General features: G+C 39.4%; 1 protein-coding gene across 1 annotated transcript; it reads right to left on the bottom strand.

Annotated features, from left to right (window-relative positions):
* Positions 1-690: 690 nt before the first annotated feature.
* LOC138895806 (uncharacterized) lies at positions 691-9,985 on the bottom strand. The gene is made up of 4 exons (XM_070180542.1): positions 9,703-9,985; positions 9,142-9,306; positions 8,431-8,706; positions 691-722 (listed from the first exon to the last, which is right to left on the bottom strand). Exons 1-4 carry the CDS (start codon positions 9,983-9,985, stop codon positions 691-693), a joined length of 756 nt encoding a protein of 251 aa, XP_070036643.1.
* Between the last annotated feature and the right edge of the window lie 10,386 nt (positions 9,986-20,371).

Raw genomic sequence — 20,371 nt, forward strand, 5'->3', positions numbered from 1 at the left:
TTTCGAATTAATACCGAGGCCTTCAATTCTTCAAATTACTCAAAGTATTCATTAACAGTTCCTTTTTGTTCTATATTTTTAAATTTACCAATGAGGTTCAATTTACTGTTAGCTGCATCTTCAAATCTATTACAGATTTCTGTAGTAAAATCTGTCAATCAAACTATGCCTTTACTAATATGATAGGAGAAGAACCAAGATTCAGCCTTACTATTAAGGTGAAGAACAACTTCTTCCTGTTTCTGCTGTGGATCTGTGATGTGATTGTACTGAAAGAATCTCTCACATTTGCGCAACCAGGCACATGGATCTACTCCTTCAAAATATGGGATTTCCCACTTTGAATTAGAAGAACTCCCTTGCGATCTACCCAAAGAAGATTCACTATTTTCCCCAACTCGTTGTCGATTTTCAGACCCCATGATTTACAGATCTTCAGTCGCTGCACTACCCATGATTCCTCCTTGTGAGGAAATGAGTTTTTCCATTAGCTTGTCAATTTTTTACCTAGATCTTCAATCTTCGAATCGTTTGACAACATGTCATTATGCAATTGTACTTCTAGCTTTTTAACTGATTCGTCAGTAGATTTAGACCTTGTTTCTACTCGTGTCATTAGAAATGAATGAACAAAGGATTTTATTTATCTCGTCAACTCATTTACAATGAGAATTACAAATTGAGTTGAAACTAATCTGCAACTCCATTGATGGATTCACAACCTGAAAGAAGAATTAAGATGGGTAAGAGGATAAGAATAAGAGAAGAGAGAAGAGAGATGAACGTGCGAGAGAGTGTTGTGAAAAGAGGAAAGAATTACCAGTCCAAAACTAATTCTATTTGGCCCAATCCAATTCTGTTATAAGCAGCCCAATGTCCTAACTAACTCTAATTATCTGCACTGTTGGATCTAATGCATCTAGGTCGTCGATCTTTTATTAAGCTACCATCTCCTGCTGCTACGTGTCTCCTTGCATCTACCCTTATTTACCCTAATCCTTCTCATTTCTTTTGTCTTCAGACATCCGTCCCCAAACCTAACAAGAGTCCTCCAACAGTTGGACCTTTGCTTCCCAGTTGAGATCTTATTCATGAATATACCCCAAGGGCCCCTTCACAATTGGCTTAGTTTCTTTCTTAATAACTTAAGTTTATATTGAAGATTTCACATAGGGTTACCATTAGTAGGAATATCCCAAGAATCTTGTACAATATCATGAAATCCTGGTTGGTTTACTCATTAGTTTAAGAATCTTAAGATCTTAATGTGATAAGAGCGATCATTGTGACACTTCATCAAAAGAAGTATGTGATTAGAACTATTTCTTGCTAGGTCCTTAATGGTATTATATTGAAACTTTATTCCCATTAAGTTGTTATGCAAACTCTGTTTAACCTATTTTAAATTCTTTTTTCTTGGTGTTCTATTATTGTACCAAATAAATTTGGAGCCACTAAAATCAAGGTCCGTCGTTACACAGTTATTCATGCAGCTAATAAAGTCCATACTTTTATAAGATCGATGGGGCTTCACACTCACCTTTTCATTAGAGTCCATTATCACATTGAAGTAACCCCCAATAGTACATGGATTCTTAATACTCTCGTTAAGGTTGTTAATGCTATTTCACAGCTCCTTCCTCCATGCTGTTGTACCTTTGGCATGAACACTAGTAATAATTGAGTCACATTCTTAATATGGATAGTAATTTGTTGAAATTTATTAGCCAAAATATCTCTCTAACCGCGGAAGACCAAAATAGTCATATCTTTCCATTGATGCTAGATATACAACTTCGGGAACCCACGAATGTTCTTTGCCCATCAATTTTATTTTAATCAACAAGAGGTTCTGTACTAACGACAACTGTTGATTTGTTTAAGTTGATAAAATATTTCAACTTGTGGATTACTGTAAGGACCCTAAAAGTCAATTTGAGTTCTACTATTGGTTCCAAATGCTGGTTGTCTGGTGCATAGTAGTGCATTGTGATAGCTAGCTAAGTCTTGTGATTGCAAACAATAATGGGTGCTGAGAAATTTTTTAAATCGTGATCGCACAAACGAGTGTCGCATTAGCATAAAGAATCTGGGCCGGAGGAGGCGAAGTGAATCGCAATCACACAGGGATCGTTTATGATTGTGTAAAAGGTTCTGATAGAGTATCACACTTGTGTGAGGGTCAGACCCAATCCTGGCAGTCACGATCGCGATCACGAAGAAAGATTTTATTGTCAGTGGTACTTTATGTCTAGATTTCGAAATATAACTTATTTTTATAATTTGTGAGACCTAGACTTCGGGAATAGGCGATGTTTGAGGATATTTTTACCCCAAATTCAAAGGTTAGTATTCTAACTTGGTTTTGATTATATATCATAATTCTCTATGGATTATCACACATAAGGATTTTAAAGTGTTAAATGGAATTTTGACTTGAAAATTAAGAGAGTGTATTTTGTATTTTTGAATATTGATTTGGACTCGAATTTGAGAACTAATCATATATTTGGACTCGTAAGGTGGATTGACGTGATCCAACCTTTTTGAGTTCTGATCATGTGATCTTGGGTTGAGTTTTATTGACTTTTTGGGATTTCTTTAAAGATCGAAAGTTTATGTCATGCCCCAAAACCGAGGAGCGCGACCGGCGCTCAACCGAGTGAACCCGACCGAGCAAGCCTGTTAAATTTTATTCTACCCAAACTCATCCATGAATAGAGATAATACATATTATCATTAATTAGACGAAAATGTATTCATGTCTACAATATCAATTCATTTCAAATTGTTTCATCATTTTTAAAGTATCAAATGGACAAGTATTACATCCACAACATAACATAGTTTGTCTTTCTCCAGTACCAATACACAACCCACACTATGTCTACGGAGCCTCTATAGATAAAGAAGAGTACAATGATAATGCCGGCAACAAGGCCCCGGCTATATCTCAAACAGAATGCACAAAGTACAAAAGATTTATGACCCCGGAATAAAGTGGGGCTCACCAAGTCAGCTGGGAAGAAGGTGCACTGCTATCACTGATCAATATCTCCTGTTGTGGAACCACCTGCATCCATTTAAAGATGCAGCGTCCCCGGCAAAAAGGACGTTAGTACCGTCGAATAACACTAGTATGTATAACTGAACACCGTCTCAATAGAATGACAAATAATACAAATAAGATTATCATAATATCAATGAAAGATTTAATCAACATCAAAGCTCAATTTAGGATCAAGACAATGTTCAAATTAATTTCCATATCTCACATTGGGAGATTTTTAGTATCGATAACCATTATTCACAAAACCAGAACCACCGTATTCTTAGCACGGAGTCCGATCACGACCCGATCGGCTAGGTCATCTCATTAGAGGCATCAACTATAATTTCTCTCAATATCAATGCCACCGTCATTAACACGGAGTCCGATCACGACCCGATCGGCTAGGCTATCCATTAGGGACATCAACCACAATTACCATTTCAATTACAATTTCCAGCACAATCACCACCATGTGTGCAGCATGGTGTCCGATCACGACCCGATCGGCTAGGCCTTCTTATTTGAGACATCAACCTTTTTATATCAATCATCGCATTTTATAATACTTTCACATCTTTTTATTTTATTGGCACTAGTGGCCATAATTATAAGATTATTCTTGGCACTAGTGGCCATAATTATAAGATCATTCTTGGCACGTTGGCCATATTCAGTATTTCATGCTCACATTATCAATTTCAAATATCATCCTCATCATCAACAATAAACACAATTCAAATCAAAGTGTGTAGTACACATGTGAGCAATATAGAGTCTAATGCACATAGAGATATTTCACAAAATTTGGCAGCCTTCATTTGAACTTGACTTAAAGTTGAAACATTATTAATGCACAACCCATATTTTAACACATCCTCAATTGGTAACATAATATGAATAGAGCATTTAGGATGCTTGTTGAACATATATCTTTCAACCCAAACTTACTCGGAATAGCCAATTTCATAATGAATCACTCGGGACTTACATAATTTACATGAATATCATGGGATTCAATTCTAAGAGAAGAGTTTAGCTAACATACCTCACTTGAGCTTCCTTACACTCTAAAACATTTCAGAATTCTTAGCAACTTCAATCTATTTTAGAAATATAATAAATTAAACCAAAATTAGGAAGATAATCATGGTTCTAGCTTACTTGAGCATTTTATCAAACACTAGGTGTGCATAAGGTTTCAATGTCCTTTTTATGAAGGATTTCATCATCCCACAACCCAATCTTTACCATTTTTAGCTCAACAATCTTCCTACCCCCTTTGATAACACATGCATATAAAATAAACAACTCTCATGCCCAAACATTATCTTGCTAATTACCCATTTCTAGAAAATTTTGAAATTAGGGTTTGGCGTGTAGAATCTTACTTCTAGGATGAAGACCTAGTAAGCTTCCCTTCTTAATCTTCCAAAACTTGAGCAAAAATTGAAGAAAAATTATGGTAGAATACCTTCTCACTCTAGGGCACCCTCTCTCACTCTAAAATATCAGATTATGTTCAAAAATGGCCCAAAGAGTGTATTTAACGAAATAGGGTCGGGTTTTAAAAATCCAAAAATGGAGCTCCGAAACAAGGTATGAGATCGAATAACCGATATGCGGACCGCATATCGGTTGCATATTTGGTTAGAAAATAGCCAAAAGAACTGTCTGTATATGCGGTCACTATGCGGTCCGCATAACTGTTATGCGGTCGCATAATGCACCGCATAACAGTTATGCGGTTGCATAGTCGACCGCATAGTTGCTTCCAACTGACCCAATCAACTGCCTCACTCTACGGACATTATGCGGTCCGCAGAGTGGTTCTGCAATCGCATAATGGACCGCAGAAATGTACTTTTCTACCAAAAATTTTCCCTTTACTTTCTACAATCCTTAAACACGTAAGCCTAGTCCAGCACCATGGAACATTATTTTCTTTGCAAATTTTACCGGGCTTACCACTTAAGTACTTCGAAATTTTTCGGGGTGTTACATTCTCCCCCGCTTAGGATTGTTCGTCCTCGAATGAGGGTAAAAATCTGTTATTAGCATCTTATGCAACTCAGTTTGTTTTATACCACTTTCGAGCAGCCCCAAATTTGACTAACTCCCAAAATATCCAAATATTTTGCCAGAGTTTCCCTTGTAACTAGGCCTATCCACCTGTCAGAGAGCCCCAGAAACACACCCTAACAACATATACATATTCCAACGACGTAACATAATACAAAACAACACCAAATGTGGCCTCATAAGCAATATATATCCAGAAAGGAACACCCTTAATGCCAATTGTTCACATGATACAAAATTCATAAAAAGTAAGTCTTATAGATAACAATTTTAAATACATGATCATTCAAACAAATAAGGATACGTTTTCTTCATTTCTTCCTCGACCTCCCAAGTAGCCTCTTCAACCTGTTGGTTTCGCCATAATAGTTTCATGGAGGCAATTTCTTTATTTCTCAATTTTCGGACTTGCCTATCAATAATGGAAACCAGAATCTCTTCGTATGCCAATTTCTCATTTACCTCAATGGTCTCAACCAGAACAATGAGTGTCGGATCTCCAACTACTTTCTTCAACATAGACACATGAAACACCGGGTGTACTAATGACATCTTAGGTGGTAGCTCAAGCTTGTACGCCACCTCACCGATCCTCTGAATGATTTTGTACGGTCCGACATACCTCGGACTCAATTTCCCTTTTTTACCAAATTGCATTACACCCTTCATGGGGGAAATTTTCAAGAATACCCAATCATCTTCTTTGAACACCAAATCCCTACGACGAACATCCGAATAGGATTTCTGACAACTCTGAGCAGTCTTCAACCGCTCCTTAATGATTTTAACTTTTTTCATAGCCTGATGCACAAGGTCTGGCCCTATCAAATCTGCTTCCCCAATTTCGAACCACCCAATGGAAAATCTACATCTCCTACCATATAAAGCCTCGAACGGTGCCATTTGAATGCTAGCGTGATAGCTATTGTTGTAGGCAAATTTTATGAGTGGCAAATGATCATCCCAACTACCTTTGAAGTATAGAATGCAAGCACGCAACATATCCTCAAGCGTCTGAATAGTCCGCTCTGCTTGCCCGTCAGTCTGCGGGTGAAAGGCTGTACTAAGATTCACCTGAGTACCCAAACCTTGCTGAAATTTCTTCTAAAAATCAGCAGTGAATTGTGCCCTCCCGATCAGAAATGATGGAAACCGGGGTGCCATGCAACCTGACTATTTCTTTGATATACAGCTGAGCATACTGCTCCGCTGTGTCGGTAGACTTAACCGGCAAAAATTGTGATGACTTCGTGAGTTGATCCACAATCACCCAAATTGAGTCAAACTTGCGCGAAGTGCGCGGTAATCCTACCACAAAGTCCATATAAATCATTTCCCACTTCCACATTGGAATTTCTATATTTTGTGCCAACCCACCAGGCCTTTGGTGTTCGGCCTTTACTTGCTGACAATTCGGACATCTTGCCACAAAGTCCGCCACATTTCTCTTCATATCATTATACCAATAGATCTCCTTAAGATCATGATACATTTTTGTAGAACCTGGATGCACGGAATACCTAGAAATGTGAGCTTCAGTCAAAATTCTATCACGGAGACCATCCACATTTGGAACACATAGTCGCCCTTGGTACCTTAGTGTACCATCATCCATGCCAAGAGAAAAGGCCATGGTCTTATGTTTATGAATCCCCTCTTTCAATTTCTCCAACAATGGATCGTTGTATTGTTTCTCTTTGACTTCCACAACAAGCGATGATTCAGCCATATTTTGCACGATTACCCCTACTTCACTAGAGTCTGCAAGACATACTCCCAACCTAGCCAATCGGTGAACTTCTTTGGCCAATGGCCTTTGATATGCCTCCAAGTGTGCTAAGCTACCCTATAGATTTTTGGCTAAGAGCATCTGCCACAACATTAGACTTCCCCGAATGGTATAATATATCAATGTCATAATCCTTGAGTAATTCAAGCCATCTTCTCTGCCTTAGATTCAATTCCTTCTGTTTGAAAAAATATTGAAGGCTCTTATGGTCCGTGAATATATCCACATGGACCCCATATAAATAATGACGCCAAATTTTCAATGCAAATACCACCGCCGCAAGTTCTAAATCATGTGTTGGATAGTTCTTTTTATGATTCTTTAGTTGCCTAGAAGCATAAGCTATCACCTTCCCATGTTGCATTAATACATACCCAAGCCCGATTCTTGAAGCATCATAATATACCACAAATCCATTTATACCCTCTGGTAGAGTCAACACTGGTGCCATAGTCAATCTTGCTTTCATTTCCTGGAAACTCTTTCCACAAGCATCTGACCATTGGAACTTAATTGCCTTCTGCGTCATTTTAGTCAATGGAGAGGCAAGAGTAGAAAACCCCTCCACAAACTTTCTGTAATATCCAGCTAAGCCTAAGAAACTGCGAATCTTTGTTGGAGTTGTAGGCCTCGGCCGATTCTTCACAGATGAAATTTTCTGAGGATCAACCTTAATTCCCTTACTAGAAACTACATGATCCAAGAATATGACTGATTCCAACCAAAATTCACACTTTGAAAACTTTGCATATAATTTGTGCTGATTTAGGGTTTGCAGAACTACCCTAAGATGGTCAGCATGGTCCTCCTGACTTCGTGAATATACAAGAATATCGTCAATGAACACTATCACAAAGGAGTCGGGGAATGGCTTAAAACGTTATTCATAAGATCCATGAAGGCTGCTGGAGCATTTGTTAGCCCAAAAGACATTACTAAAAACTCAAAATGCCCATACCGGGTTCTAAAAGCTATTTTCAGAATATCCCTCTCCCTGATTTGCAATTGGTGATACCCTGATCGTAAATCGATTTTGGAGAAGTACCTAGCACCTTGCAATTGGTCAAACGAGTCATCTATCCTTGGCAGTGGGTACTTATTTTTGATTGTTACCTTATTAAGCTGCCGATAGTCAATACACATTCTCAGTGACCCGTATTTCTTTCTCACAAATGGACCGGTGCGCCCCAAGGCGACACACTTGGCCGGATAAAACCCTTTGCTAACAAATCTCTCAATTGCTCCTTTAGCTCTTTCAATTTTGCCGGTGCCATTCTGTAGGGTGGAATATATATAGGATACGTGTCTGGAATTACATCAATCCCAAAATCAATCTCCCTGTCTGGTGGGATCCCAGGGAGTTCATTTGGAAAGACTCCCGAAAATTCATTCACAACAGGCACAGACTCAAGTGTAGGTGCCTCAGCATCGGTGTCCGTAACCCGGACCAAATGGTAAATACATCCCTTGTTGATCATTTTCGTGGCCTTTAGGTAAGAAATAAACCTACCATTCGGCACCACATCATCACCCTTCCACTCAATAATTGGCTCATCTAGAAATTCGAACCTAACAGTTCTGGTTTGGCAATCAAGCTTGGCAAAACAAGAATAAAGCCAATCCATCCCCATTATCACATCAAAATCGACCATTCTCAATTCAATAAGATCGGCAACGGTGTCCCGACCTCGCAACGTAACAACACAATCCCTATAAACCCGTGTGGCTAAAATAGACTCACCAACCAGAGTAGATACTGAGAATGGCTCATAAAGCTGTTCTCGTTCTATCCCAAATTCCATAGCAACATAAGGTGTGACATATGACAAAGTGGAACCGGGATCAATAAGAGCATATCCTTCATGAGATTGGACAGTCAATATACCTTTGACAACATCTGGAGAAGCCTCTGAATTCTGGCGACCCCTCATAGCATAGAAAAGACCGGATCCTCCCGAACTCTGTGCTCCACCCCTAGCTGCACCACGCCCTGCGGGTGTTGGAGTGTCTCGAGCTGGAGAAGGTTTTGCGGATGTAGTACCTGCAGAACTGGCTGGCTGTGCCATGCCCCTGCCCGCACCCTGGCGGGACGAATGACAATCCCTCTGAATGTGACCCCTCAATCCGCATCTATAGCATATGGGTAAGTCCATGTAGCATATTCCTAGGTGCATCTTTCCACACCTAGGGCATGGGGGCTTCTTCTGCTGCTGGAATCTACCACCATGATGACCCTGCTGATTGGATCCCCTATTGCCTTGACTGGGCCTGAAACGGCTCCACTGCTGCTGCTGACTAGGCCCTGATGCCGGTGCAAAAGCCGAAGACTGAGCAAAGGACTGTGATGGCCCTGACGACTCTCCTCTGAATGTTGACTTGCCACCACCTGAAGAACCACCAAAGTTGCCCATAGACCGGGCCTTATTGTTACCCTCTCGCTCCATTCTATTCCTTAATTTGCGGGTCTTTGTGGCTTGAGCGAATGCCACCATCTTTCCATAGTTCATATCAGAATTCAAGGCTGCTGTAGCGGCCTCATTAATTACCAAAGGACTAATGCCCTACACAAATCGGCGAACTATAGCCTCCATAGTGGGCAGCATGTAAATAGCATATTTAGACAGGTACGCGAATCTTATATGGTAATCCCACACACTCATGCTACCTTGCCTCAGGTTCTCAAACTCAGCAGCATGGGCTGCCTTAGTCTCGGCAGGCAAGAAATGATCAATGAAGGCATCGGCAAACTCACTCCACCTCGCCGGAGGGCTCCCTTCTTCACAGGACTCCTCCCATAGTTCAAACCAAGAATATGCCACCTCTTTTAGGCGGTAGGAGGCCAATTCCATTGCCTCTGTTTTAGTAGCACGCATAACTCTAAGAGTCTTGTACATCTCATCACTGAAATGCTGGGGATCTTCCTCTGGGTTAGTACCCGTGAACACTGGAGGATCCAACTGGAGTAACCTGTTCACCCTGGAACCAGTAGATTCCCCTGGCTGACTGGAAGAAGTGGGTGCAACATTTGACCTCTGGTTCTGGGAAGCAACTATTTGAGCCAACATCTGTATGGCTCCCCTAAGATCAATATCAGAAACACCAGAATCGGAAGCTAGAACTGGAGATGGAACTGGTATATCAGTTGGAGGGACTGTTGTGCCTTCAGTAGGTGTAGGGATAGGTGCAGTTTGATCAGTTGTTGTAGAGTCAGGCAGTGTAGTAACTGGAGGAATATTCTCACTCCTCGGGTGCTCACCCGCATCATCAATTATACGATCAACTGTCACTCCTGGGGTGACATTGGCTCTTTGGCTAGTTCTTGCCTTCTTCTTAGGCGCCATGTACTGAAAATTAGAGCAACTCAGGAGTTAAAGGAGGAACAATCTTACAACAAGCTTTATCGCATGATCAAGAACATGAAAGAAGGGTATTATTCCTAAATGCCCATGTAGCATCCTAATTATAGATATGGTCGACAACACACCGATAATAAGGACTCTACTAGATATGGCTTTGACACATCCTAGGACACTTTAAAACCTTAGGCTTTGATACCAAGTCTGTCACGCCCCAAAACCGAGGAGCGTGACCGGTGCTCAATCGAGTGAACCCGACCGAGCAAGCCTGTTAGATTTTATTCTACCCAAACTCATCCATGAATATAGATAATCCATATTATCATTAATTAGATGAAAATGTGTTCATGTCTACAATACCAATTCATTTCCAATTGTTTCATCATTTTTAAAGTATCAAATGGACAAGTATTACATCCACAACATAACATAGTTTGTCTTTCCCCAGCACCAATACACAACCTACACTATGTCTATGGAGCCTCTATAGGTAAAGAAGAGTACAATGATAATGCCGGCGACAAGGCCCCGGCTATACCTCAAACAGAATACACAAAGTACAAAAGATTATGGCCCCGAAATGAAGTGGGGCTCACCAAGTCAGCTAGGAAGAAGGTGCACTGCTATCACTAACCAATATCTCCTGCTGTGGAACCACCTGCATCCATTTAAAGATGCAGCGCCCCCAGCAAAAGGGACGTTAGTACCGTCGAATAGCACTAGTATGTATAACTAAACACCCTCTCCATAGAATGACAAATAATACAAATAAGATTTATCATAATATCAATGAAAGACTTAATCAACATCAAAGCTCAATTTAGGATCAAGACAATGTTAAAATTAATTTCCATATCTCACATTGGGAGATTTTTAGTATCGATATACCATTGTCCACAATACCATTATTCACAATACAATTATTCACAAAACCAGTACCACCGTACTCTCAGCACGGAGTCCGATCATGACCCGATCGGCTAGGCCATCTCATTAGAGGCATCAACCATAATTTCTCTCAATATCAATACCACCGTCTTTAACACGGAGTCTGATCACGACCCGATCGGCTAGGCTATCCATTAGAGACATCAACCATAATTACCATTTCAATTACAATTTCCAGTACAATCACCACCATGTGTGCGGCATGGTGTCCGATCACGACCCGATCGGCTATGCCGTCTTATTTGAGACATCAACCTTTTTATATCAATCATCGCATTTCATAATACTTTCACATCTTTTCATTTCATTGGCACTAGTGGCCAAAATTATAAGATCATTCTTGGCATGTTGGCCATATTCAGTATTTTATGCTCACATTATCAATTTCAAATATCATCCTCATCATCAACAATAAACACAATTCAAATTAAAGTGTGTAGTACACATGTGAGCAATTTAGAGTCTAATGCACATAGAGATATTTCACAAAATTTGGCATAATAGCCTTCATTTGAACTTGACTTAAAGTCGAAACATTATTAATGCACATCCCATATTTTAACACATCCTTAATTGGTAACATAACATGAATAGAGCATTTGGTATGCTTGTTGAACATATATCTTTCAACCCAATCTTACTCGGAATAGCCAATTTCATAATGAATCACTCAGGACTTACATAATTTACATGAATATCGTGGGATTCAATTCTAAGAGAAGAGTTTAGCCAACATACCTCACTTGAGCTTCCTTACACTCTAAAACGTTCTGGAATTCTTAGCAACTTCAATCTATTTTAGAAATATAACAAATTGAATCAAAATTAGGAAGATGATCATGGTTCTAGCTCACTTGAGTATTTTATCAAACACTAAGTGTGCATAAGGTTTCAATGTCCTTTTTATGAAGGATTTCATCATCCCACAACCCAATCTTTACCATTTTTAGCTCAACAATCTTCCTATACCCTTTGATAACACATGCATGTAAAATAAACAACTCTCATGCCCAAAAATTATCTTGCTAATTACCCATTTCCAGAAAATTTTGAAATTAGGGTTTGGGGTGTAGAATCTTACCTCTAGGATGAAGACCTAATAAGCTTCCCTTCTTAATCTTCCAAAACTTGAGCAAGAATTGAAGAAAAATTATGGAAGAACACCTTCTCTCTCTAAGGCACCCTCTCTTACTCTAAAATATCAGATTATGTCTCAAAAATGGCCCAAAGAATGTATTTAACAAAATTAGGTCGGGTTTTAAAAACCCAAAAATGGAGCTCCGGAACAAGGTATGCGATCGCATAACCGATATGCGGACCGCATATCGGTCGCATATTTGGTTACAAAATAGCCAAAAGAACTGTCTGTGTATGCGTTCTGCATAACTGTTATGCGGTCACATAATGCACCGCATAACAGTTATGCGGTCGCATAGTCGACCGCATAGTTGCTTTCAACTGACCCAATCAACTGCCTCACTCTGCGGCTATTATGCGGTCTGCAGTGTGGTTCTGCGGTCGTATAATGGACCGCAGAAATGCACTTTTCCGTCAAAAATTTTCCTTTTACTTTCCGGTGTATTGTTCAACCAAAAAAGTCCGAGCCGCGGCTCGCAACCTTGCCGCAAAGAATTTTTACAATCCTTAAACATGTAAGCCTAGTCCGACACCATGAAACATTATTTTCTTTGCAAATTTTACCGGGCTTATCACTTAAGTACTTCAAAATTTTCCTGGGTGTTACAGTTTATTAATTAGGATTGATCCTTTTAGAATTCTTTTAACTTCCATGAATGATATTTTACTAGGTTTGGGATAATTGAAGTTCAAGAACAAAGGAAAGGCGTGATTTGGGGTTGAAGACCAGCCCGAAGAAGGTAAATGCATTGCTTAACCTTCTAAAATAGAATTATTTGCTACATGCTACATTTTTGGGTGTGACGTATATGATAGATGGCAAGCGTATATGGGGGAACCAAGGGTTAAATCATGCTCAGTGTAGATTTTAGGCTTTGTTATGCCTTACTTTGGTACATGCTCTACTTGTGATATGCTTTAATTATTTGTATGACTACTTGAGCTTCCTTATTCATGTTAAAGATCATATCTAGGATTTTGATGCTTTAATTGGACATGATGACTATTTATATGATAGATTATATATTGGAATTGTGGTCATACATTACACATATGCGTACATCATGCATATAGATCATCTTATGTACATATGCATATATCCCTGCATGGTTATTTCTCTGTTCATGTGCATCATACATGCTTATCTCTTATTTATATACATACATCATGCATATGGTTCTCTTATATTGACTGAGATTATGACATGTGTGTTGTTCGTGCACTTGAGAGTGTGCGGTAGATATTGTTATGGCATGATGATTTATGCCGTGCGATTATTGTGATATTAATATTATTATGTATGATGGTTTATGCCATACAGTTATTGTGATATTGATAAGTTATTCCATGAAAGATTTTTATACAGCTCTTAAATATGGATCTATCCCTCCGGAATCAGGTGGTTACCCATGTTACATTGGGCCATGTGAGCATAGGTAATACACAGATCATGTTAGAGCGTATGGGGTGTCTAGATCATGTTAGAACACGTGGGACACACATGAGATGTGCTGGATATTGGTTATGGTTGAGTCTTGAGCATGCATTGACATTCTAGACTCATGTAGAGACATTCATACATATCATCGACATATGCACATTCGTGCATTTTACATATGCAAGTAACTTGTTAGTGAATTGGTTGATACTTGAAGAGTATCATATTGATGTATATGCTGAGTCTTCATCATGCATAGACATTTTAGACTGAGGTAGGAGCATTAGTGAAAATTCTATTTGGGAATTAATATTAAATTTGATTTTTATCATAGACACTCTATATTTATATAGAATTATTCAAGTTGAATCTATTTGGTGCAAATCTCCTTTAAATGTGATTTGGTGCATTTGTATATGCTTTAATATGGTTATTTGGAGAAATATGCTTATTATCTTCTTCTTTAATTTCATACTTTATTATAGACATCTAATACTTTTTAGTTATTTCTTGGCTATTTATCTATTATTGTATGTGGTTATGTGCTGCATAGGTTATATAAAATGACAATCTATTGACCAAACCTCGCCATTACTTTATTGAGGTTAGTCTTGATACTTAACTAAGTATATAAGATTGGTTGTACTCATACTACACTTCTGCACCTTGCGTGCTGATATTGGAGCTGAGATGATACAGAGCTCGAGGGAGAGCATTGAAGACACATCAACATTCTAGCCAACAACTACCATTTTGTTCATGGTAGTTTAGGACTCGTATTTTTGTTTATGTATACTCCAAACATATGATGTATTTTATTCACACCAACATTGTATTTCTTAATTTTAGTGGCTCATGACTTGTACTACCAGTTCTTGGAGATAGTTATATTAATCTACACATTATCGTTATATTATTTATTTAATGATATTCATTCAATTTGTGTTATATGTTGGTTAGTTTACCTAGCGGGTTGGATTAGGTGTATCATGACTTGGTGGTATTTGTATCGTGGCAAGTTGGAATCAGAGCTTTAAGTTCATAAGTTCCATGAGTCATGAGCAAATATCTAGTGGAGTCTCATGTATAGGTATGATAACGTCCATACTTATCTTCGAGTGGCTATGTGACATCTAGGAAACTTCTCTTTCTTTTCTTCCTTATCGTTGGACTTTATTTCAACTTGAAGTCTAAATCCTCGATTTCTTTCTATTCATTCATATGTGATGTTGTGAACTCAATATCAGTTGAGGACCAATGGATTGTGATGATGTTGCAGATGTGGTATGAGATGCTTTCTTCTGATGTGAGGGTAGGCAAGTCTAAAGGACTTGTGGTAGGTATGGACCACAACTTTGTCTAAGGGGACTCAGGTAAGTCAACATGTGATTTTGGGTTCTTCTGTCTGGCAGTGTCCTTAGAAGTAGGAGTGATGGCACAATGAGCGGTAAGATAGACCTTTTTCATTGTTGGTTGCTCTGGAATTGAGTGGGCGCCACTACATCCTTGAAAAATGGAAAATATGTTTACAAAATAAAGTGGTATAGATAACGAGGCAACTTCGTAATACAAGATGTATGTCTAAGGACTACACTTAGAGAATTTGAATGTGACGAGAAGAATTTGTTGTATATGCAAAGGGAATATGGACACTTGATTATCATCTCGATGCGTAGTACAGTCTTAAGGTATGGATGTATTGGTGGACTTTTAACCATTGATGAGTGGATTGAAAAATATTCTTACATCTTCTGGACGAGTGTAGACTCGGGAGAATCAATTAATTACATAGAGTTTATAACCATTGTAGCTTCACATAAAGAGGTTGCATTGGGGCTAAACATGTGATTTATCTCCTGTGAGAAAGTTTAAGGTTGTATGAGTTCTTATGAAGAGTTTTCTTTCTATCTAGTTGAATGTATATATTAGGATGAGAGCATTAGATTGCTTGATGAAGATGACACGACTATCACAAGGATACATATGCATTTGGCAAATAACTTGGAATGTGTTACGATTAGTACAACATGAGCTTATGAAATTTTTTGCTGAGTTACAATGCAAGGTCATGGTAGTTAAAGAGGAGAAGTTATTGCAGGTTCTTAGATGATGTGATTATGGATTTGAGCCAAGTGGGGGAGTCTACCATCGGCGATCAGATTATATAGGCATATATTATTGTAGTTCCTGGAACACGTTACGTTTATATAACCTCGATCAGTCATTTTGTGTATTATGGCCTTATTCCCCGGTTTATTGCTTATTCTATGTTTACTTGTGTTTACATGATATGTCGGGGTGATTGTTTTTGTTCCGGGGATTTTTCGGAGTTAATTGGGATACTTAGTCCCAAGGTTGGAAGATTAAGTTGAAAGAGTTGATCGGAATTTGACTTTTGTGTAAAATGACTCCGGAATGAAGTTTTGATGGTTCCGATAGCTCTGTATGGTGATTTTGGACTTTGGCATGTGTCAGAATTTGGATTTGTAGGTCCGTAGGTCGATTTGGTGCATTTTGGCGAAAGTTGGAAAGTTGAAGGTTTGGAAGGTTGAGGGGTTTGATCAAGAGTTGAATTTGTTGATACCGGGTTTATATTTTAGTTCCGGTAGTTGGAATAGGTCCGTTGTATCATTTGAAACTAGTGTGCAAAATTTGAGGTCATTCAGAGTTGATTTGATATAGTTCGACATTGGTTTTAGAAGATGGAAGTTCATTAGTTTCAATTAGGCTTGAATTGGGCTACCATTCGTGATTTTGATGTTGTTTGATGTGATTTGAGGCTTCGACTAAGTTCGTATTGTGTTTTAGGACGTGTTGGTATGTTTGGATGGGGTCCCGGGGGCCTCAAGTGTTATTCAGATTGAATTCAGATTAGTTTTGTTCTTGGAGTGTTGGCTGAAGCTTCAGGCTTCTGGTGTGTTCGCACCTGCAGTGGGTATGGCCGCAGATGTGGCACCGCAGGTGCGGTGAGATGGCTGCAAATTCAAATAGAAGTGAAGACTGGGAAGACCGCATATGCGAGTGCATTTCTGAAAAAGAGAATTCGCTTCCGCGATGAGAGGTCCGCAAATGCGGAGCGAGATTGGTTTGGCCTTGGTCGCAGATGCGATAGGCAATCCGCAGGTGCAGATGTGCAGGAGTGGGTGAGAGACAGCAGAAGCGGTCTCGCAGGTGCGGAACTTTGACCGTAGGTGCGCTTGGTCGGGAAGTTAATGAAATTTTGCACTTGCGACGGTTGAGCCCGCAGGTGTGGCGTCATAGGTGCGACTCTAAAGTCCGCAGATGCGGGATCGCTGGGCAGGATCTTTTAAGACTAGGGTGATTTTGGAGTTCGGATTAGGGCAATTTTTAGAGCGTTTTCCACCTAGATTAAAGAGGTAAGTGACTTTTAATCACTTTTGTCCGTAAATATTGAATACCCATTGATTATTACACCTAATTTTCATGAATCTTAGTTAGAATTTGGGGATTTTTGGACTATGTTATTGGAGAGTGAAATTTGAGGATTTGAGAGTCGATTTATGGTTGGAATTGGATGATTTTGGTATAGGTGGACCAATAATTGAATGGGTGTTCAGAATTTATGAATTTCGTCAGGTTTCGAGGTGCGGGCCCGGGGTTGACTTTCTGTGTTGGCTTTTCGATTTGTGTTAAGGATCTTAGATTTATCTTTTGGAACCACTTCCTATGGCTTTTATTGATGGTATTGAGTTACTTTGGCTAGATTCGGATCGACCGGAGGTCGATACGCGGGAAGGGCTTGTTAGCGGAGTGATTTGGTTTGCTTGAGGTAAGTATCTTATCTAAACTTGGTTGAGGCACTAGTTGCCTGAACTATTTGTGATAGCTACGTGCTATGAGTGGTGCATATGTGTGGGGTTGAGCCCATATGCGTGTGACATGACACAAAACCTATAATAGGCCGCGAGGGCGCCTAACGCCACCATTAGGTAAGCCCACACGTGAACCTCCAATTTAATTATTCCTTTTTAACTTTTATAAAAAGAAGTTTCCTTAAATACATCGAATAAAAGTAAAATTTCATGCATCCGCACATACTTCTTTATGAAAAATATCAAGTACAAATAATACGTAAACCATGGTGATAGTAATATCTTTATCAAAAATATTAAGTATGAATAATACGTAAACCATGGTGATAGTAATAATAAGTACAACAATGTGCAAAAGCTAGAAGCCCCAAAACCCGGTGCCACAAGTGCATGAACAATCTAGAGAATATAAAAAACTATACAACTATTGCCCGAAGTAAAAAACACAGAAATAGTAAACAAGGTAGAGGGAGACTCTGGTGCTGCAGATCGAAGCAAGGAAAGCAGCTCTCCACTAAGCCTCTGTGGAAGTACGTCTACGCGCCCGTGTGACCACTGGAAGTACCTGTCTCAGTACCTGCACATTCAGTGCAGAAGTGTAGCATGAGTACGTAAAACAATGCTTACCTAGTAAGTATCTAGTCTAACCTCGAAGAATTAGTGATGAGTGGTCGATTTGACACTTACTAGTGGTCAAATAGTAATAAAATGCAAAAAGTAGACACGACAAGTCGCAACGAAATAGATAAAACATTAATAGTAAATTTCCAGCATGAATCTATATCAAATCACTAAAATGTCATAACCGGCCTCGAAGGCGCTAACTCAACTATTACCAAAACTAAATCCAAACTCAAGTATTAAGCACGAGTCTGCCGAGGCGAACGGCCCGATCCCATATGAAAAGTGATACTCAGTACTGCCAAGGCAAACGACCTGATCCCATAAGAATAGTGTTACCATATTGCCAAGGCGAACGGCCCGATCCTATCGGAAAAGTGATACTCAGTACTGCCGAGGCGTACGACCCGATCCCGTAAGAGTAGAGAAACTAGCTCGCTCGCGAAAGTACATGCGAGTTGATAAGACACGAATCTATAGCCCAACAAGTATTTCACAATTTTTCCAAGGTAAGAGGCTCAATCAATACTTTTATTCTAACCTCAATCTCAATCATAAATTAAGGAAATCAAGTACGTAGGGCAAATACAAATATCACAATTAAAGCATGATATGAATCTAAGTATACCGGACATAACATGAATATAGCTACGTACGGACTCCCGCCACCTCGTGCGTACGTAGCTCCCCATTACAAGTAGCACATAGCAATTAATACACCTAAGGGTATAAATTCTCTCTTACAAGGTTAGGCAAGAGACTTACCTTGCTTCCAAGTTCAATATCTGGCTCTTTAACCTCACTAGATCTCCTCAAATGACGCCAAACAATACGAAACTAATCAAAATTCATATAAACTAATCAATATATGCTCAAAAGTGCATGATTTAACTATTAAACTAATTTCCCAATATAATCCGAAAAGTCCATAAAAGCCACCCCCAGGCCCACGTGCCCGGATTCCGAAAATCTTCAAAGATAAATGCTACCCATGACCTCACGAACTCAAATATATAATTTATTTCCAATTCCATAATAAATTTCGAGGTCAAATTCCATTTTTACCAAACCCTAAGTTTCCAACCAAATCCCACAAATTTCTCTAATTCCATATTAAATCTACCCATAATCCGTGTATTTAACTCAAGAATTGATAGGGATCACTTACCCCGTAATGTTGATGAAAATCCTGCACAAAATGCTCTGAAATTTGTCCAAGACCAAGTGGGAAATGAGAGAAAAGAGTAGTCCCGTAATAAATTCAAGTCTGCCCAGTGAATCCTTCTTCTCGATCGCGGAAAATGCCTCGCGATCGCGAAGGCCAATTTCTGCCGCTGCCAAAACACTTCGCATTCGCGATTTGATGTTCGTGTTCGCGATGAAGCACTTCCCAGCCTTTCGTGTTCGCGATCCCCAGGTCGCGTTCGCGAAGGCCAAAAGCCTTCCTACCCAGCTCTGTCCTTTAATTCTTCGTGATCACGGTAGGGCCTGCACGTTTGCGAATCACTGCCAGGTCCACCTTCACATTCGCGGACCCTTCTTTGCGTTCGTGTAGGGCAATCAGCTGTCCCTCCAAATTTCCTTCTTCGCGATCAAGGGACTACCTTTGTGATCGCAAAGCACACAAGCACACCACCAGTTTTCATCCAACTCTAACTTACTGCGGGTGGTCCGAAACACACCCGATCTACCTAGGACCCCGTCCAAATATACCAACTAGTCCATAAACACATTTCACACTTACTTGAAGCCTTGGCATACATAAAACAACACCAAAATCATGAATCGCACCTCAAAACATCATTAATCAACTTCTAAGTTTCAAACTCATTTCAACCAACTCCGAACGCGTCAAAATATACTTAGACAACTCAAAATGATGCCAAATTTTATGCACAAGTCATAAATCAAATACGAACCTATTCCAAGGCTCGAAATCTAAAACGTACATCGATAATACCAAAATCCACTTCAAGTCAAACATAGAAAATTCTAAAATGTTCAAAATGCCAACTCCCAACAATAAGCACCGAAACGCTCCGGCACCCACGAAACTCAATTCGAACATACGCCCGAGTCAGATAAGTGGGGATTTTGACTACTTATTAGCGCCTTTTT

Source organism: Nicotiana tomentosiformis, chromosome 7 (genome assembly GCF_000390325.3).
Source record: "Nicotiana tomentosiformis chromosome 7, ASM39032v3, whole genome shotgun sequence".
Classification (NCBI taxonomy): Eukaryota; Viridiplantae; Streptophyta; class Magnoliopsida; order Solanales; family Solanaceae; genus Nicotiana; species Nicotiana tomentosiformis.